General features: G+C 39.1%; 1 protein-coding gene across 3 annotated transcripts in view; it reads left to right on the forward strand.

Annotated features, from left to right (window-relative positions):
- MYO16 (myosin XVI) overlaps positions 1–19,640 on the forward strand; it is a 702,327-nt gene that overhangs the window by 163,899 nt on the left and 518,788 nt on the right. For all 3 annotated transcript variants that reach the window (XM_025364355.1, XM_025364354.1, XM_025364353.1), the window contains exon 2: positions 1,299–1,562. In XM_025364355.1, coding sequence (XP_025220140.1) covers positions 1,337–1,562 — 226 coding nt within the window. In that variant the 5' untranslated portion in view covers positions 1,299–1,336. The remainder of the gene's footprint in view (positions 1–1,298; positions 1,563–19,640) is intronic.

Here is a 19,640-nt window from a genome sequence, read left to right on the forward strand (position 1 = left end):
TCTTCTCAGATATGGCATATGATCAACCACATTTTGTTCATGCATAGTTACTTTAACCTCCTTGGGACCTTATATCATAAATAGCTTAAGAATATATAAACACATCTGAATCTGTGTTTGCAAGCAGCTTCTAGAATTTTTAATGCTTTAACATTGATTTTCTGCCAATAGTAAAATTTTAACCTGGTGGTAAATACAAGTGTTTGTACAATTCCATTACAGGTGCTTTGACTGGTGTTTATAGGAAATAGACTTTTGAAACAAACGGGATATTTTAAGTTTCAGAAATGGGAATTCAGTTTGTTAATCACTATATAAATAAAACAAGAACTGTAGCAGCCAAAATTCTCTCCACAATTTTGAGAAATATCTCTGTGCCAACCCTCAGTCTTTATACTTAACCACAGGTTTCTTGGAAATGAATGTCACTGATTATGAGAAAAAGAATTTAGCAATAAATTGGTGAAAAATGTCTACTGTATCATATAAAGAGTTGATAGCATATATTCTCCTTTTTTCCCCATTCTGTCGCCCAGACTGGAGTGCAGTGGTGTAATCCTAGCTCTCTGCAACCTTAAACTCCTGGGCTTCTGTGATCCCCCACCTCAACCTCCAAGTAGTTGGCATTACAGCCACATGCCACCATGCCTAGCTAACTTAAAAGTTTCTTTCTTTCTTTCTTTTTTTTTTTTTTTTTTTGACAGACAGGATCTTCCTGTGTTGCCCAGGCAAGTCTTAAACTCCTGGCTTCAAGTGATCCTCCCGTCTCAACTTCTCAAAGCACTGAGATTACAGGCTTGAGCCATTATACTTGGCAGCATATATATTCTATTACATTAAATTAACAGCGTCACGATTAGTCATCATGATATGCAAAAGCAGTTCTATTAGGTTGTTCTGAAAAAGTTGGAATGATTTTATGCCCACATTTAACATGCAAAATTAGTTAGTATTATTCAATTAGACAGAAGGAGCCTGACACAGTGGTGAAATCTGGAGGCTTTGGCTATGGATTGAAAGAAACAGGAAGGGATGGATGGTTAGTAATTGCATTGAGCTTAACTACATATGCATGTCTAATTCTACCATTTGTTTTATTACCACGGAATCTTGAGAAACACACGAACGGTTTTCCCCCAATCTATAAAAAGGGCTTTGCATTTGCAGTATCAAGTGCAGGGAGAATTGTTCCGTTTATGACCTGTGCAATGGGCAATATAAAAGCAAACGTGCTGTGGTGCACACGTACAGTGGCTATAATAATAGGTCTGGTGACGCTCCCCTTGCATTTCTTCCAGGTTGCTTTCAGCTATGTAACGTTTTTCGATCCCATGAGATGGAAATCGACCAGTGCTTGCTAGAGTCCCTTCCCCTTGGCCAACGGCAGCGTCTGGTGAAGCGCATGCGCTGTGAGCAAATCAAAGCCTACTATGAGCGCGAGAAGGCCTTTCAGAAGCAGGAAGGGTTCCTGAAAAGGCTGAAGCATGCGAAGAATCCAAAAGTTCACTTCGACCTGGCGGACATGATACAGGACGCGATTATCCACCACAATGACAAAGAAGGTACATGATAAGAAAGAAGGACCCGCTTTCTGATGTGATTTTTTATGATTGATTTTTGTTGGTTTGTTGTTTTTTTGATGGAGAGACGGGGCAGAAAAGTCCTTTTAAATATTGGAGGCTACTATCTTTTAACTGTTCGAATTATTCAAGGAAAAAAAATACTGTTTGCAAAGAACATCATTAAAAGTCCTGCCCCCTAGTAAGATTAAAAAAATGTAAAAATTGTGGTGAAATTGTTTTTTTTTTTTAAAGAATTGCCTATCAGAAGAGCAAGCGAGTTCCTTTCAAATTGTTCAGTTCTAATTGTTAGGGAAACTTTTTATCAATGAATTGGTTTTCTATTTAGAAAATTTTTATAGAGACAGGGTCCCACTATGTTGACCAGGCTGGTCTCAAACTCCAGGGCTCGAGCAGTCCTCCAGCCTCAGCCTCCCAGAGTGCAGGAATTTCAGTGAATTGTTTTTCCTGATGATGATTTGGGACTGTGGAATTTGTTAATCCGTAGCTCATGCTTTGATAGATGTGGCAGTAATGTGACTTCCCCTGACTCTAAGGAATCAATTTCTTTCTCCCTTAAAGTTGTTTGGCTTGTGGTATCACATTTTACTAAGATTACCCAATGCAAATCTCAATTGTCTTCGCAAGACTGTTAAATTTTTCACTTTTTATATATTCTTGTATGTGAATTTTTCTGTTTTCCTATATAGAACCCACTTGCCCAAGTTCAAATGTGAGAGAAATGTTCCAGCTCTGGATATAATTGTTGTAGTTGTACAAGGCTTCAAAGAAACAGATATAAATCAATTTACCTTGATTGGCTCCCAAATCAGTATTTGAATGAATCTAAAACGAGCATTCTTCACAATTCATTATTCACAATTGGAAATCCAAAATGCTCTGAAGCCATTACTTGGATAGATCATTTAGTGGCAAAACTTTCACTGACCTATTCATGGTTTATAACCTGTTCAGTTTGGAAAAATAATAAATTCAATAACATATGTGCTTTGAAGGCTTTCAAATGGGGATTGTGGATCTATTAGCTAAGAAAACCTATAGCACATTATATAGAATAATAGGTATACATAGTAAGAAGACTCAAGTCATTCTTTTCATGGTTTTCTGTGGGCTTTTTCTAGTTAAACTGGAATACTCTGAGAATTTCTAATTTTTTTTTTTTTGTCTTAACTTGCAATAACAGTAGTAGTGAATCTTTGAGCTGGAAAGTACCTAAAAACTTTTGGTGTGGTCCACTTACTTTACCCATGAAGGAACTGAAATTCAGCCATCGTGTCATATTCTCTGGAAAGCTGTCTGGAGCACTCTGACCTTTCATTTTATTATTCTCTTCTCACCTATGTCTGTTCATTTAATGGCCACCTCCTCCGTGAGTCTGTGAGCACATCAAAGGTAGGGACAATGTCCACAAGGTCATTGCTCCCTCCTGCCCATCTCATACCTTTCAGCAGCATTGAGTGAAAGAGTAAAGTGATCGGTTGTTGTTCAACACACAGTAGTTGTTACAATAAACTTAAATGAGAAAGCAGGTCTCGAAATTTAAGCCCTATTTTGATTTAAAAGTAATAAAACAGAAAAATTAATTGGTGCCAGTGCGGTGGCTCACACCTGTAATCCCAACACTTTGGGAGGCAGAGGTGGAAAACTCTCCTGAAGCCAGGAGTTAGAGACAAGCCTGGGAAACATAGCAAGACCCCATCTCTACAAAATATTTTTAAAAATTAGCTGTACACAGTGGTGCATGTCCAGCTACTCAAGAAGCTGTGGTAAGGGATTGTTTGAGCCTAGAGGTTAAGGCTATAGTGAGTCATGATGTTGACCTGAACTCCAATCTGTGCAATAGAGCAAGACCCTGTCTCAAAAACACTTCTTTTAATGTATTGGAAATGTTTTAAAATTTCTTGTACCAAATACCTACAGTACACAATTATGTCTAGGTTAGGGTTAAAGGAAAATTCGTAGTAGTAAAGTACTAACTCAAAAGCCAAGAAGCAGTTATTATATAAGTCATATTTCCACAAATATTCATGTCATACAATCTGAATTAATGCTTTCTTAGCAGATGTTGTAGGTGTGAAACTATGCAACCTAGTTTCTAGTGGCAAGCTAGGCGAGAGATTGTGGTGGCTTGGACCTAAATGGAGCAAGGGTGTGGTGAGAAATAGTCAATTTGAGGATTTATTTTTGGGACAGAGCTGACAGAAAATGCTGATTACCTGGCTATAGGGAGTGTATTGATTTTCTATTGCTACCAAAACAAATTATCATGAATTTAATAGTGGCAAACAGCATAAATATTATCTTATAGTTCTGTAGGTCAGAGGTCAGGTATGGGCTTTGGTGAGATATAAACAAGCTGTCATCAGCACTGGTTCAACAATTCTAGCTTTCAGAGGCCACCTGCCTTCCTTGGATCAGAGCCCCCTCCTCTGTCTCCAAGGTCAGCGGTGATGGATACAGGGCAGGCACAGTGCTCCTTCTCACGCTTCAGTTTGCCTGTTTCTTTGTCCATCCTTGTATCTGACTGAATCTTCTGCCTCCCTCTTGCACCTTTAGGAGCCTATGTGATGACACTGGGCTCACCTGGACTATGCAGGTTCACCTGTTCCAGAGGGAGCTCACTAGTAACCATACGTCCCTTAGTAACCATACATGCCTTTCTCCAGATGACGTTGCATAGTTGCAGGTGTAACTCCAGAGGGTGAAATCGGGACAGCCAAAATGTTCCCTACTGCAGGGAGTGAGAATTCCAGGATAACATCAAGGTTTTGGGGCCTCAACAAATAGAAGAATGAAATGCCATTAGCCACAGTAGGAGTGCCTCTAGGAGTTGTGAATGAGATGGGGTGGCATCCTGACTGGAGGTGTAAATTAAAAACTCATGAGCATATAGATGATACTGAAAACCCCAAAAGTGGATAAAGTGACGTACAGAAAGAGTTTAGGTAAAACGATAAGAAGTCTAAGAACTGAGTCCCAAGGAATTCCAATATTAACAATTCAGTGAAATGAGGTCCAACCATAAGGAATGACCAGGAAGAAAAGATGAAAATGAGGGAGGGTGCTTTCTTGGGAGCCAAGATAAGAAGTTTTCAAGGAGGAGAAATTTTTATTGATCAAGCAGGAGGAAGCCTGAAAACTGACCACTACATTTAGGAGTATGGAGGTGATTAGTTTTCATGACTTGTTGGGAGCAAGAATTTTAATGGATTAGGTTCCAAACAGAGTAGGAAAACAGGAATGGGCACAGAAAGTATAAAGAGCTCTTTAAAGGAGGTTTCTGTAAAGAGGAGAGAAATGGAAAGATTGATGAAGAGGGAACAGACATTAAGAGCTTTTTTTAATGATGGGAGAATTAACAGCAAGTATATGTGCTGATAAAAATAATTCATTTGCATTTCTCTAATGACCAGTGATGATGAGCTTTGTTGGCCGCATAAATGTCTTCTTTTGAGAAGTGTCTGTTCATATCCTTCACCCATTTTTTGATGGGATTGTTTTTTATTGTAAGTTTGTTTAAGTTCCTTGTAGATTCTGGATATTAAATGTGGTACATAAACACCATGGAATACTATACAGCCAGAAAATAGAATGAGTTCATGTCCTTTGCAGGGACATGGATAAACCTGGAAACCATCATTCTCAGCAAACTAAAACAGGAACAGAAAACCAAACACCACTTATTGTCACTCATAAGTGGGAGCTGAACAATGAGAACATACGGACACAGGGAGGGGAACATCACACACTGGGGCCTGTCGGGGTTAGGGGGTAATGGGAGGGAGAACATTAGGACAAACACCTAATGTACATGGGACTTAAAACCTAGATGGTGGGTTGATAGGTGCAGCAAACCACCATGGCATATGTATACCTATGTAACAAACCAGCATGTTCTGCACATGTATCCCAGAACTTGAAGTAAAATTTAAAATAAAATAAAAATAATTCATGTGAGAGGGAAAATCTGGTCACACTAGAGTAAGAGAAGACAATTGATGGAGCAAGCCTGTGCACATGCATACTGTGATGAGGTCAGCTGCCCACTGGAAGGGCTTGGGTTCAGCTGGGATCACCTCTAGCAGTCGTTATCAATCCTGGCTGGATAACAGAATCACCTGGGAAGATTTTATTTTTTAATTTCCATATCTAGGACCTGCTCATAAATATGCTGATGTAATCAGTCTTATGTGGGGCCAGGATGGTTTTTAATGGTGCCTAGGAGACTATGGTGTTCAGAGAGAGCTGAGAGATATGGTGTGAACCTGTGGTGATTCTCCTCCTGGTTTTGATACTAATTAATCAAAGAACCATGGCCCTTGGCTAAGAGTGAGGGTGTGGAAGATGACCTGAAAGTAAAGCAAAGAAGGGAACCTGCAAGTATGGGAGAAAAAATGGACCAAGGCAAATACTGTATTTTTTAAATGGGACCTATAGAAAAAAAAAAAAAGATATAAAGAATAAGCACTACAAAGAAGGATCAAATATGATTCAAGAGTTTCAGTCATGGTTTGGCATGGTCTCGCCACTCCTTTGTCCTTATTCTTAGGACATAAAGAATTTCCTGTCCTGAAACTTCCTATAATTTCTAGAATGCATCTGTGTTAAATTTGTCTTCCCAGAAATTATTTCACATGGATATATGGATATCATTTTGGTGGCATATAATATAATCTTATCAATAGGCAGTCAATATTTGTTACATGGTTAAAATATGTTGGTAACCACAAATACCCGGCAAGGATTTCTTAACATGTATTTTTAAGTGTAATAAATGGATAAGTGTATTATGTATAGCAGTTTGTTTATATTATGAATATTGGTATAAAGACACTAAAATCTAAGCAAGCAGTCAGATCTGATTTTTTAATTCAAAAGAAGCAAAGAGTAATTTTTTATTTGAATTAATACATGATTAACTTTTAGTTGTGTTTTATTTTATTTAAGAAATTGCTTTTTTGTGTATTTATTTTTTGAATGGCAAAGGAGAGAAAGGACTGGATAGAAAAGTCTCACATTTTGCATGGTGTAATGATCATGTTAAGGTCCTTAAAGTGATAGGAACACTAGGAAGCAGACAAAAATAATCACCCACACAGAAACATACACATGTGCACACACACAATGTGTTTTGCATGCTTTCTCTGTGTACACAGCACACTGTATACACCTTTTCTATATGCTATGTTAATGCTTTATGACAGTAATGACACAAAAATTTCTCAAGATATTAGAAGAAAATATCCTCAGCAAGGCAACTATATAATTTCATCTCTTTTAGTGAATAGTTTCCATTACTAATGGAAGCAAAAGTGATGGACTATAGTGAAGGTTATCTTCAGCATCAAATGAAGAAGAAATAGTTGACTCCTAGAATTCAATGAAAGAGTTTGAATATGTAACAATTATTATAATTTCAAATGCATTATTGCAATGTAAAAATTAAAATATTTGGCTCTAGAGGGTGTCTGTTCAGCTCAGACTGCTATATCAAAATATCAGACTAAGCGACTTAAGCAGCAGACATTTATTTCTCACAGTTCTGAAGACTGGGGAATCCTAGATCAAGGGACCTGGCTTGCTAACAGCCACCTTCTTGCTGTGTCCTCACATGAAGAGGAAGCTCTGATTTCTTTTCTTTTAAGAGTGCTAATCTTATCATGGGACTCCATCTCATAAACTCATCCAACCTAATTCCCTCCCAAAGGCTACAACTCCTAATACCATCACCTGAGGGTTAGGGCTTCTACATATGATTTTTGAGGGAAAGGAACTTCTACATATGATTTTTGAGGAAAAGTATGATTTTTGAGGGAAAGGAACATTTAGTCTGCAATAGAGCATATTTATTTGGTACTTGGAGCTGACCCAAGTATAAAATAATGGATATACATGTATTACTTCCCTTGAGTTTCTCATTTACCTTGGAAATACCATTGTGAGTACTCATATACCTCACTGTGCTAGGGGAAAAATATGAATTTCTTACAATTTAAGAAATTTGGATTGCAAATGAAAGTAATCTGTTTAGAGACAGTATAACGTCTCTAGCATATGTATTACTTCTCTCAAAAATGCATATAAGAAAAAGTTTTCACTTCATAGTAGTGATATTTTTATTTATCTTTAAGCTATTGAAATAGTCAAATGCATTTGTTTATGCAATTGAGAAAGTAAAAAAAAAATTGCCATAAGAAAAAAGTTTCCATTTAAATTATTGTTTAAACTTGCAGATTGTGTATTTGTATGAATAATTTTATCTCTTATTTCCAAGTACTTTTATTGGCTGGCTGAGTATAAAGAATCAAATATACTTTTTCAAAGGACAATATGTCTATGGTGTTTTTATGTTAAGGTTTATAGTATGTCATTTAAAAGTAATTCAGGATTTTTTTTTTTTTTTTTTTTTGCTTTATAAATGTTGTATTTTTGTCAGTGTAAATTTAGTGTCTTTGATGTTTTTATTGTTCTCTTCTGGGAGTTGGTGATATTTCAGTGTGCAATTTGTCATTTTAATATGCTGCATCAATCCAAAATGTGTTCAAGAACTCTTTTTCTCTCTAAAAGGAAACCTGTCCTAAATTTTCTTTTAAGGCTGTTAATTCAACTCCATTTGAGTTACACCACATGAAGGAAGAGGAAAGACTGAGGGAGAGAGATGGAGAAATAGAGTGAATAGGTGACTTAAAGATCAGAGTGGAAGCACATAGGGAAAATTTAAGAAGGAATGTGAATTCTCCTATTGGAATTGCCACTCCCAAATAGTGCTTCTTACTAATTAGTCCACAATGTGTTTCTATTACAAGTAACTGCTAATGTTATTATCTGGCGCCTTGCCGGTATGCTCGGTACTCCCTGAGCTTTACATGACTTGACTTACTCCTTTCAATCACATATGTAGTACAATATGCTATTGGAAGTAGGTAGGACGTGCACCCCACTTGGTGGGTGAAGCAGTGGAGCCTTTGAAGAAGTAACTGCTACCTCAGGGCTTCCCGAGTTGAGAGATCATGTTTTTATAGACAACATCATCCTGCAAAACTGATTTATGAGGTATAGTTAGAGAAACTATTAACTCCATTGGTTGATTTACCTTCCTTGCCATTTGAAATTCTTTCTTCCTGCTTTCTAGTGGAGCTCTCTGCCTGCTGTCAAGGGAATGTCCAAAGGCCAGGAGAAGTATTTTTTTATGCTTTGGGATTTTCCATCTTCTTTCTCTGATCAATCCCTCCTCGTTCTTCTTCCTTTTTTTTTCAAAAGCAATATTATTTATTACTACTTAATATGCCACATGTTTACTAAGGACCTATTTCAGTCCAGTCACACAAAGAACTTGTAAGCATATTTACAGAACTATAATATCGTACTTTATTTATATCCCCATTTTATCACAAAATTGTAGGTAATCTATTAGGAAAATTGAAAAATATCAAAATGTAACACTGGGATACCTCTGTTTTCTTCTCCTACTCCTCAGACCCTTGTACCAGCTTCCTTGGTTGGTTCCCTTTTCTATTGATCTCAGACTCTTGATTCTAACTCTCTTTCTACCCATCTTCTCTGGGAGATCTCATTTTCCCCCATTGCATCCACCTCACCCACTCTAATTATGCTAAATCTGTATCCAGACCTTTTTCCTGAGATCCAGTCTTAATTTTTCTGATGATCTTGCCTTTATTAATTGTCGTGTTCAAAGCTGAATATATCCACCCTCATCTTCTTCCCAAACCAAAACTTCCTCTGTGATTCTCAATTGATGTTGCCATCCCTCCCCTGGTCTTCCAGGACAGAAACCTTGAAGTCACTTTGATTTTGGTGCAATCTTGTAAAGTACTGATGGCTTTACCTCTTCTGAAAAATCTACAGGAAATATCAACTGTCTGAATGCCATTCAGAGCCCTCTAAATAGATGCCTAAAATATATTGGTGTTCAATACACATTGGATGATGTATTCATTGATAGGCTGGACATCTCTTCATTTAGACGTTCATAGGTAAATCATTAGGACCAAGCTTTCTCTCCCCTATGTGCCCCATTCCCAAAAGTGTAGACCGAGGTCAAAGAACAAATTTCATATATGCCTTAAGTGTTTTATACATAAAAAGTGAAATAAGACTGCCTATTTACTTAGTTTGTGATTATTTAGTCCAGCTGTGTCCTTGTATTTACTAGATTGTCTCAGAAGTTAAAAATTCTGCAGTAGTTGATTATCAAGTAAGCTTATTTTAAAAAAATTGTCTCCTAGTATCTAGGGTATAAAGATAGAAGGAGCCTGTTATAATTTTCACAACTAGCGTTTGGTGAGTGCTGTTTTTACGAGTGTGACCCATCTGGGCTGGCACTGTTTCCACAGTGGTGGTGATGGCGTTTTATTGGATGCAGCTTTATCCTCTCTCCCTGACCTCCCCACAACCAGCTACACAAATTGGCAGTTAGAAAATGTGGCGCTCAATAAGCGGATTTAAGCTGACACTTCAGAAAATGAAATCAGAGCCCTGCCACCTTTAGAATCCGTCAAATCTACTAAGAACGTGACCAAGCCTGGATCCATATATGCATTTTTAAATGAACATTACTGGATGTGGTATATGTTAAGTACTCTGCAAGGATGACTGTTTCTCCAACTCAAAATTCGGAGTGTATTTGACATGGAATATATGTACACTCTCCCCAAAAGAGTCAGATTTAACCACCACGAATATCTCCTATATTAGATACGTCGGGTTGTAGAGCAAATATAAAACATCAGCCTGTCCTAAGGAAGAAATGGGGAGGCAACATTCCCAGCGAAAAAACATTGACAACATGGTGCTGTCTGCATCTTCCCTGTTCCAGAGTGGCACCAAGCCTGGCAGAGAGGGAAGTGGCAGCTTCATCAGCGTCACTCCCATTTCATTAACTGCTCAATAGGATGGGACCATACCGCCCTCTGATTGTGAAGCTGTGGATTCTTCCTTTCCTCTTACTTAGCACAGGAGGGGAAGGATGCAGGAAGAAGTAGCTCAGATAAGATGTTTGCTGGGGCAGCTACAAGGTACAAAAGAATGACTTCTGGATTTTAGACAAAAAGGGTGAGTTTTCCAGCTCCACATACATACCTACATCAGAGATTTGTATGGCTAAATATGTAGAGTGCAGGCACATGCTGACTCCAGCCCTCCGGGGCGGGTTAGAATATCACATAGATACATTCAGTGCGTTATGATGCCTTCAGTTAATAGGTAACAGCTGCTAGGTAATTAAAGGTGCCTATTTCCAAATGAGATATAAAATTACAAAAGGTAGCAAATTAATTGCATTTAAATTCTGAAGGATTCTGTATGAACTGAATGCATGGCTTAATATTTCATGAACACAAATTCTTATTTCTGAGAAGTATTAATTATTTTGATTGTCTGCTATATAGTCACAACTTTCATAGGTGTTGTGAGAATAATTGAAAAAAGAGGAAAAAAATATACTTTATAATCATTTATAACCTAGATGGAAAGATGCACCATTCATTAACAGAGAGTTGCTGTGGGCATTCATTGGGGTGAGGTAGGATGACATGAATCTGAAACTGTGCTCTCTTCAACATTTTATGAGTTTGGTAGGAAGAGAGAAAGGGACTCTTTGGCTGTAATCCATAGCGTGAGGGCAGCGATGGAGCCAGAGGAAAGCAGATTTCTTATACGAGAGCATCATGACAGAAGCAGCATTACTTAGGTTTAGCATCAAGGATCTAACTCTGGAGTTCAGTCTGGGGGTTGATCTGTACTCTGATACTTAACAGCTTTCTGTCCCCAGCCAGGGCGCTTTCTGCACCTCACCTTTCTGCAAATAAGATTACAAGGTGTACCTCTCCTGTAAATGGTCGTGAAGACTAGTTGGTTAGATAATACATGCAAATACCTGCCAATGGAATCTGCCATGTATTGCCACATGCATAATAAATGTTAGCTACTATTACGATTTGAATTAAGAGATATTATCAGAGTAGCAAAGTGGCTAAATAATGACATTGGTATGTGATTCAATGATTGTCACAGTGAGTGTAAATTATAGGAATAACAGCATAGCTTTAGGAATGTTTTAGGCAGTCATATTTTAAATTATAATGAAATGGAAAAAGCTTGAAGATAGACACATAAGCTAAGGGCACTGATGGAAACAAGATAATGAGAAACAGGAATTTGATAGCACCTTTGGAAATGTATTAAAAGGGAAAAAATTACATTATTAAGGAGCACTGAGCAATATTTTTATTCCTTGTTTTCTGCTAATGTCTGATTATATGTACGTACATGTGCGTGCCAGCCATCTCTCTGAATACTTTATACGTATTTTCTCATTTAATCTGAAAATAATCCTGTATTGGGTTAAAAATTTATGTCTACTGAGAACCTATATGATGTTATTTGGAAATAATGGAGTATTTGCAGATGTAATCAAGTTCAGATAAGTCATCAGGATCAGGGTGGGTCCTTGTCCAGGTACTGGTGTCCATTGAAAAGAAGGGAAGAGTATGGGCACACACAGAGGGAGGACAGCATGAGAATATGGACCAAAGCCATGTGGAGTAAGTGGCACTGCTGCAAATCACGAGACAAAGCTTCTCAGCAGCCCCAGAAGACAGAGGAGAGGCGTGCTGGGTTTTCCTGGTAGTTCCAGGGTCAACAGTTCCCAGAATGTGAAACGTACTTGCTTTCTGCTGTGTCTACTGTGTCTTTGCTCCAGAGATTTCCCAACCCGCCAGGAGCACCCTTCCTCTATTCCTTGCAGATATACCTCTCCTCTCCCCTGTGGAGCCCTCCCCGACATCCTCAGGTGAAACACACAAAGCCCTTCCCCTGCAGCATTGCCAACATGAATTCCTTGAAGTGTAATCTCTTGTTTGCAAGCCCATATCTCTCACTAAAATGTGTGTTATGCAAAGGAGAGGATCAGGATTCCTTCATCATTCATTCATTCATTCATTCATTCATGCAGTAAATGTTTATTGTATCCTTGTCATTTTCCATGTACTGTTCTAAGTGCTGGGGATGTGCAGAAGGAGGAGGGGATTCAGGGAAGAAAGAAAAGCTTGAGCAAAGACACAGTGAGAAATAAAGTTCTTCCTGCCCTAATGAACTTCATAATATTTCTATCTCTATTCCTAGCACAGAGACTGTGTGTGAATCAGAGTTCTCCAGAGAATTAGAACCAATAAGGTGCACATGGATGTGTGTGTATATACATATATATAAAATATATATGCATATATATACAGGTCTATATACACTATATACATATATATTCAGGTATGTGTGTATATATAGGTACATATACATATATATGTACCTATGTATATATGATATATATGTATATATACTTACATATACCTGTGTGTAGTTATACATGCACATATATATTTATTTTAACCCAGTATTTTTGTATATTTTAGGAAAGGGGGAATGAAGGAATGAGTAATGGGTTCTGGTCTTTATAATTAAAAAATCTTCTCCTGATTTTGTAGTGTCACTTCCTCTGTGTCACTTTCTCGCTCCATACGATGTTATTTCTTAGAGCCGCTCCCTTCTCCTAAGCTGGATGTCTAATAAGGATTAATGGCAAAACATGAAATCTGTCATTTCTGTCTCTTCTCTGTCAAGTTTTGATTAAATTGAAACTGAAACAAAGCAAACATTTGAGTTAGCTGAATGAATGCTACAGCTCAGGTCTCCGATCCATCAAGTGTTAGACAGCATTGCCGTCGTTGGTATAAACCTAGAGTTTTCTGATTTATTGTGCTATGAGAAAGAAGAAGAAATGACTGGTAATTTTCCTAGGAAAAAGGCACGATCTGTCAGCAGCCCGGACTGCTGCTTAGTGTACAAGTGCAGCTGGAAAACAATCTGTAGATGCTCGCTGCCTCTGACAGTGCCGCCACAGTACACACAGAAGTAAAATGTTCTACAGGGAAGATGTAGATGTGCCATTTATAAGATCAGAGGAATCGCTTACTGAGTGCAAGAATGAACAGAACAGAATATGTTATCTGGGTTTTTTCTGAGCCTTTTCAATACACAGAGAATTTCTAAAACTGGACATGCATAAACACTGCTTCACAAAGCAGCATTTGCAAACAGTGTCACAACTACTCTGCTGGAGCCAGTGCCTCTGCCCTTCTTAAGATCATTACCCTTTCAGCCTTTCATGATCCACAGAACAGGACCATATCCATAGAAGGGGGAAAGAATTTTAATGTCTCCCAAAGTAAAAAGAAAAGAAAACCAAACCACCTACCCTTCATTGCAGTTTCCTTCATAACCAACACACCTCAGAAGATGTCTGTACTTATGAGCTGGACTTTCTCTCTTCCATTGTCTCTTGAAAACACCACTACCAGGCTTTTCCCCAGTGATTCCACCAAACCCACCTGTAGCCATGATCTCCCTGTTGCCAGGCTCAGAGGGTACATTTTTAGTCCTTGTCAAATTCATCTACAAGCATCATTGACTTCGATTATTTCTTCCTTTTCCACTGACTTCTTTCACTCTGTTTTCTTCAGTTGACTTTCTCTCCTTGGTTTTTCATCTGCTTCATTGGTCCTTCCTTCTCAGTCTCCCATGCAGGTTACTCTTTGCCTCGGCAAATTCCAGAGATGGTACCTGTATTGGTTTGCTAGGGCTGACGTAACAAAATACCACAGGCCCAGTGGCTTGAACAATAGCTCCCAAAGGGCTGCAGGCTGGGAAGTCCAAGGTCGAGGGTCTGGCAAGTTTGATGTCTGGTGAGGGTCTGCTTTCTGGTTCATCGATGGCAGCTTCTCACTAGGTACTCACAGGATGGAAAGGGCAAGGGAGCATTCTGTGGTCTCTTTGATAAAAGCACAAATCCCACTGATGAGGTCTTTACCCCCGCCAGGTAATCACCTCCCAGAGGCCCCACCTCCTAGTACCATCACACCTGGGTATTGACTTCACCATAATAATTTTTTCCTTAAATACCTCTAGCCTGCTCCTGCCTTGGAGGTCTGTGTACTTGCTGGCCCAGATTCTGCATGGATCGCCATTTGCATTTGTCAGCTCTCCCCTCAAATGTTGCCTAATCAGTGGTGCTTGTACTACTGACCTACATCAACCCAACCCTCTCACTCTGTCCACTCAACTGCTTCCTTCTTTTTCATTGCACTTATTACCTTGCAGCAAATTCTTTATTTCCTTGATGTTTTATTGTCTATCTCCTCCCAGTAGACTGTAGGTTTACATGAGTAAGAGATTTCTTTGCTTAGTTTAGTACTGTTCCCTGGCTTCTAGAACAATGACTTGCACAAAGTAGGTGATCAATAATATTTGCTTAGTGAACAAATAAGTAAAGGGAGCCTCTTCCTTTATATAATAGCATCTTTTACATATGTAATATGTAATGAATGTGATGAATACATTTACAATGTAAATGTAATGAATAAATGAATATGTAAAAGCATCTTTTACATATTCGAGGACCCTCAGTCCCACCATTATGACCTGGTTGTGGCCACCATAATTTTACCTCTGGTTTATTGCAACTGTCCCTGAACTGATCACATTATCTTCAGTCTTGTCCTCCCTTAGATCCATTCTTCTCTCTCTAATGAAAATAATCCTAAATGTATTGTTCTTGCTTCTGCAAAAAAAAAAAAAAAAAAAAACTCTTGTAATAATGCTTAGTTTCCAAACTTCTTTTCAAGAGAGTCTTCCTTGTGGATCTTTAATCTTTCCAGAGTGATTGTTGACATAACCAGCCTTCACCCTTCCCGTTTTACACCCAGCCCACCTCTCACACCAGCATTTCCCATTGTACGTAGGCTCGTTCAGCTCCTCAAGCCTTTTGTGCAATCCCCTAGAACTTTGTAGGTTCTAGTCCCAATCCTTTCAGCTCTTTCTGTGTGGATAACCCCCATTCATCACTTACATTCCAGTTTCTGTCTGAGCTCTGAACCTAGAGCACTTCTTCAGAGAAGGCTTTGCTGCCTCCCAGGTTGGTCCCACAGTCCCTGGAGCTGCTCCAATCCCAGCAGATGTCACAGAGTGTATCAGGGCGTTGAACGTTTGCTTCACTGGGTCCAGAACTCACAGCGGGCTCCATGAGAGCAGGGCCTGGCTCTCATCCAAGGGGCTGGATCCCAGTGCCTGGCAGAGTGTAGTTGCTCACATATTACAGATGTTTCAATCACTGTCCATGTTATTTTTTGCATATTTGTTTTGCAAATTAACATAAGATGTCCATTTCTAGATAGCTGGCAACTGTTTGTACAATGCAAAAAATATCAATGAGTTTTTTCCATTCATCTTATTGAATATGAGATTGCCAGCTGTCTAGTCTATTATTTGCCCACATATGGTGTCCGGATTAATCTCTCCAAAACTCTATAATGCAGGCTTAGCATAGAGTTTGACACGTTTTAAAAATCATTCACATAGAGAGAGAAGCAAAATTATCTCTATGAGCACAATCAAGAATACCACTTTTTAAAACACCTTGAGGCACTTTTTAATCCATAGCTTATGTTTCTAGTTATTTACACGTGTGGAGAAACTGGTCTTACTACTATGCCATAGGACAAGGAGGCATAATGTTGGTAAGAATCCAGATTTCTTCTTTACATATCTCCTCTCACAATTGTGGACCCCCAGTGGATCCAGCCTACAGATGGGGAGCTGAGGGAGTGCATGGGAGAGGTTCAGGGCTTTATTAGGGCCCCAGATTTCATGCATGAACAATGGTGGTGTAGCATATATTTTGCATTTGTGCAGTGACTTCTTATACATATATAGTGATTTTATTAAAATCTCAATGGCTATTCACAAATTCTTGCCAATATGAGTTTTGAGTCAAACATGTCAAATGTCCTTCTCATGGTCTTGATCTCTTTCATGGGATCATATCCAAATTTGATTTTTCCAGAGTCCAGTCACTGCTCTAAATTTTCTGCTTGCATTTTTAATCAAAAACCATGCAGGCATGTAAAACCATTTATGTCTAACGTGAATGTGTTTTTCCACACACGCACTCTTCCTTCCTCACCAAAATATGCTTCTCTTTTCCATATGTGTGTGTGTCAATAATATGGCCATTTTTTTTCTAGAAACTTCAGTGTGAAATGTGACGGTTATATTTGATATTTTCTGTATAAACTGGCCACGGCTTTTTCACATCTCCCTTCCAGACTCCACTAAGGAGTTTCAGTAAAAGGCTTTGCCCTTCACCCTGCATGTGACTTGGTGCCTAAAGTGATGCTTGCAACTCTTACATCGCCCTTTTCTATTGCCTACTCTTCACTTCCAATGTTGTTTCAGCTTCTCATTCATTCATTCGTTTGCCAAATATGTCTTCTGTGGCATATATGTGCCCAGAATTGTGTTCTGTGTGGGAGGTTGTACTGAGCCAAGGCAGGTGAGTTTCTTGATTTTTGGAGCTTATGGTCCAGAATAAATACCAGTCCCATTGGTCTTGTTTTTCTCATCTTCCTCGTCTTTCTTTTTTTCATCAAGAAAGTGAACATGTGCTCCTTGTTATTACTCTGCTAGCAGTGCTGTTCCACAGCTACAGGGGGTAAATAAAGAGAGAGAGCCAGAGTTTTATTTCTCTCCTAAGAGATTTCTAAAGTCATCCATGTTTCTCTTTTATGTTTCTCTCTAAGTCTTGAATGGAATGGTAGAAATGTAGTTAGGCATTTGACTTCAGCGACTTATCCTTATAACTACGTTGCTATTCATGGTCCTCCGCAATCTTATTATTCCAATATGACTTTCTGTTTCTCTGTTTTATACTCCATAAACAATGGTGCCCCGAGACTGTTCCCAGGACAGCAGCATCCTCCTCATCTGAGAACTTGTTAGAAATGTAAATGATCAGGCCCCATCACAGACCTGCTAAATCAGAAACTGGAGGGTAGGGCCAGGAATCTGTTTCAGTAACCCCCACCATGCTCAAATTTGAGTTAGATTCTAGTGGTTTTCAACTTGACATATTTGCCAAATTACTCTTGGATACCACTGAAATTATCTGTTCAGGGGATAGACATGCTAAACATTGTGCAGTCTGCGGCACAGTGCTAAACAAAAAATGCCTGTCCCATTCCAAATGCCTCAATCATCTCTGTTGAGAAACATGATAAATCTGATCTAACAGGGACCCTGCCATTCCTTGAATACAGTGGTTGATTTCCTGCCTATTGTGAGCAGTGCAAGGTCAGAGATAACAAGAGGCCCAGGTTTGTGTCTTTATACAGTGTCAGGCTTTTATTGATGTTATTTCAATCACGGGCTGCATGGAATTCCCAAGGAGACAATTCTCGGTGGTGCTTCCCATTCACTCATGGTCACAGCCATGGGCACACAGGCTCAAGCCATTCCACACATCAATCAAGATTGCAAACCATATATACTAGTATGTTTAATCAATAGATAAATGCTATAGATAAAATATTCCAAAACAAACGAAGTGACTTTTAACATCAAGGGGAAGGAAAAAGGGTTAAGGAACCAGTCCAGGGAGAACGATGTAGACGAAAAGAATATCCTGGTCTGGCCTGGGCAGACCATGAGTCGTGCATGGAAGAGTCAGTGATGTGGGCAGAGCCTTCAGTGGTATATTCCAGGTGCTTATCACAAGCGACAGTGAAATAGTGTCTGTTAGAGGCCGTTTCAAGCTGCTGATGTCTTACTCTTTTTATGGGCGAGAGTCCTCTGATTAGGACTGATAGTGGAAGAATGTGCTTGGTCATGCCTTTATCTGGCTGAATGCAGTCTTTATTGATCAGGCAAAATATCTGGTCCCTGCTGGCAAAGTGCCTGATGAAATGTAATATAGAGTCTTTTTCTAACTTGGAGCCACTTACATCAAGGGTGCTGTATAAATGGCCTCTGTGTGTTTCCTCTTTCTGTTTCTCATCCTTACCCCCATCTCAAAATATCTAAATTCTATTCATCTTAATACCTGAATTAAATAGTATCTCCTTCAGAAATCTCCCCTGGTTTTCTCAGCTGAAAGAGTTATATTTCTCTTCTGTATGCCCACAGGCATTTTATCTGTGGATCTATAATTCACTTATTTATACAATTACGATTCAATTCTCGATGTAAGTGCCTTATCCATCCCACTCTAAGCAACTCAGATGTGAGATTATGTCCTCAATCATTTACAATCCCAAGCAGAGTTGCTGGCTTGTGATAGACTGACAGGAGAAGCTTCCCTTTCCTTCCTTCCTCCTGTTCTATAGTAGCCTTTGACCACAGGCAGTAAGAATTACTGATTAATTTAGCAATTTGCCAAAAAATAAGAAAAAAATACCCAAACCTTATAGTCCATGACCTAACTCTCGTGGGAAGCATCTACAAGCAGGAAATCTGTGTCTGATAAACGAGCCAGTTTATGCAGAATTGGCGTGTGATCTAAGAAGCTGTAATTGGGCTAACTACTGCTGCGTGATTGTAGAAGTCATTTTTGAATACCCTGGGGCAACACAGATTTGACAACTGCCTCTGTTTCCTTCTCGATTGAAAATTATTCTATAAAGAAACAGAATTACCTTCTTGTTCTAATAAAATAAAGATCACAAACACAGTTTTACATCCCGTTTGAATCGTAGAAAGATAAGGTTTAGTGTTAAGCCTGAGAATCCGGGGCCCTGGTGTATGTCCCCTGAACTTCTTTTTTGAGTAGGACAGATGATAGGAAGAAACATGCTTTATGCCTCTGATGATTCTGGAGAAGTGAGATGTGTTGCCTTTTGTTTGTTTGTTTGTTTTTAGAAACAGAGTCTCACTCTGTCACCAGGCTGGAGTGCAGTAATGGGGTGATAGCTCACTGCAACCTCCGCCTCCCGGGTTCAAGCGATTATCCTGCCTCAGCCTCCCAAGTAGCTGGGGTTACAGACGTGAGCCACCATGCCTGGCTAATTTTTGTATTTTTAGTAGAGACGGGGTTTCACCTTGTTGGCCAAGATGGCCTCGATCTCCTGACCTCATGATCTGCCAACCTCAGCCTCCCAAAGTGCTGGGATTACAGGTGTCAGCCACTACACCTGGTCGGATGTGTTGCCTTCTTATATG

The sequence above is a fragment of the Theropithecus gelada genome, chromosome 17, assembly GCF_003255815.1.
Source record: "Theropithecus gelada isolate Dixy chromosome 17, Tgel_1.0, whole genome shotgun sequence".
Taxonomy (NCBI): Eukaryota; Metazoa; Chordata; class Mammalia; order Primates; family Cercopithecidae; genus Theropithecus; species Theropithecus gelada.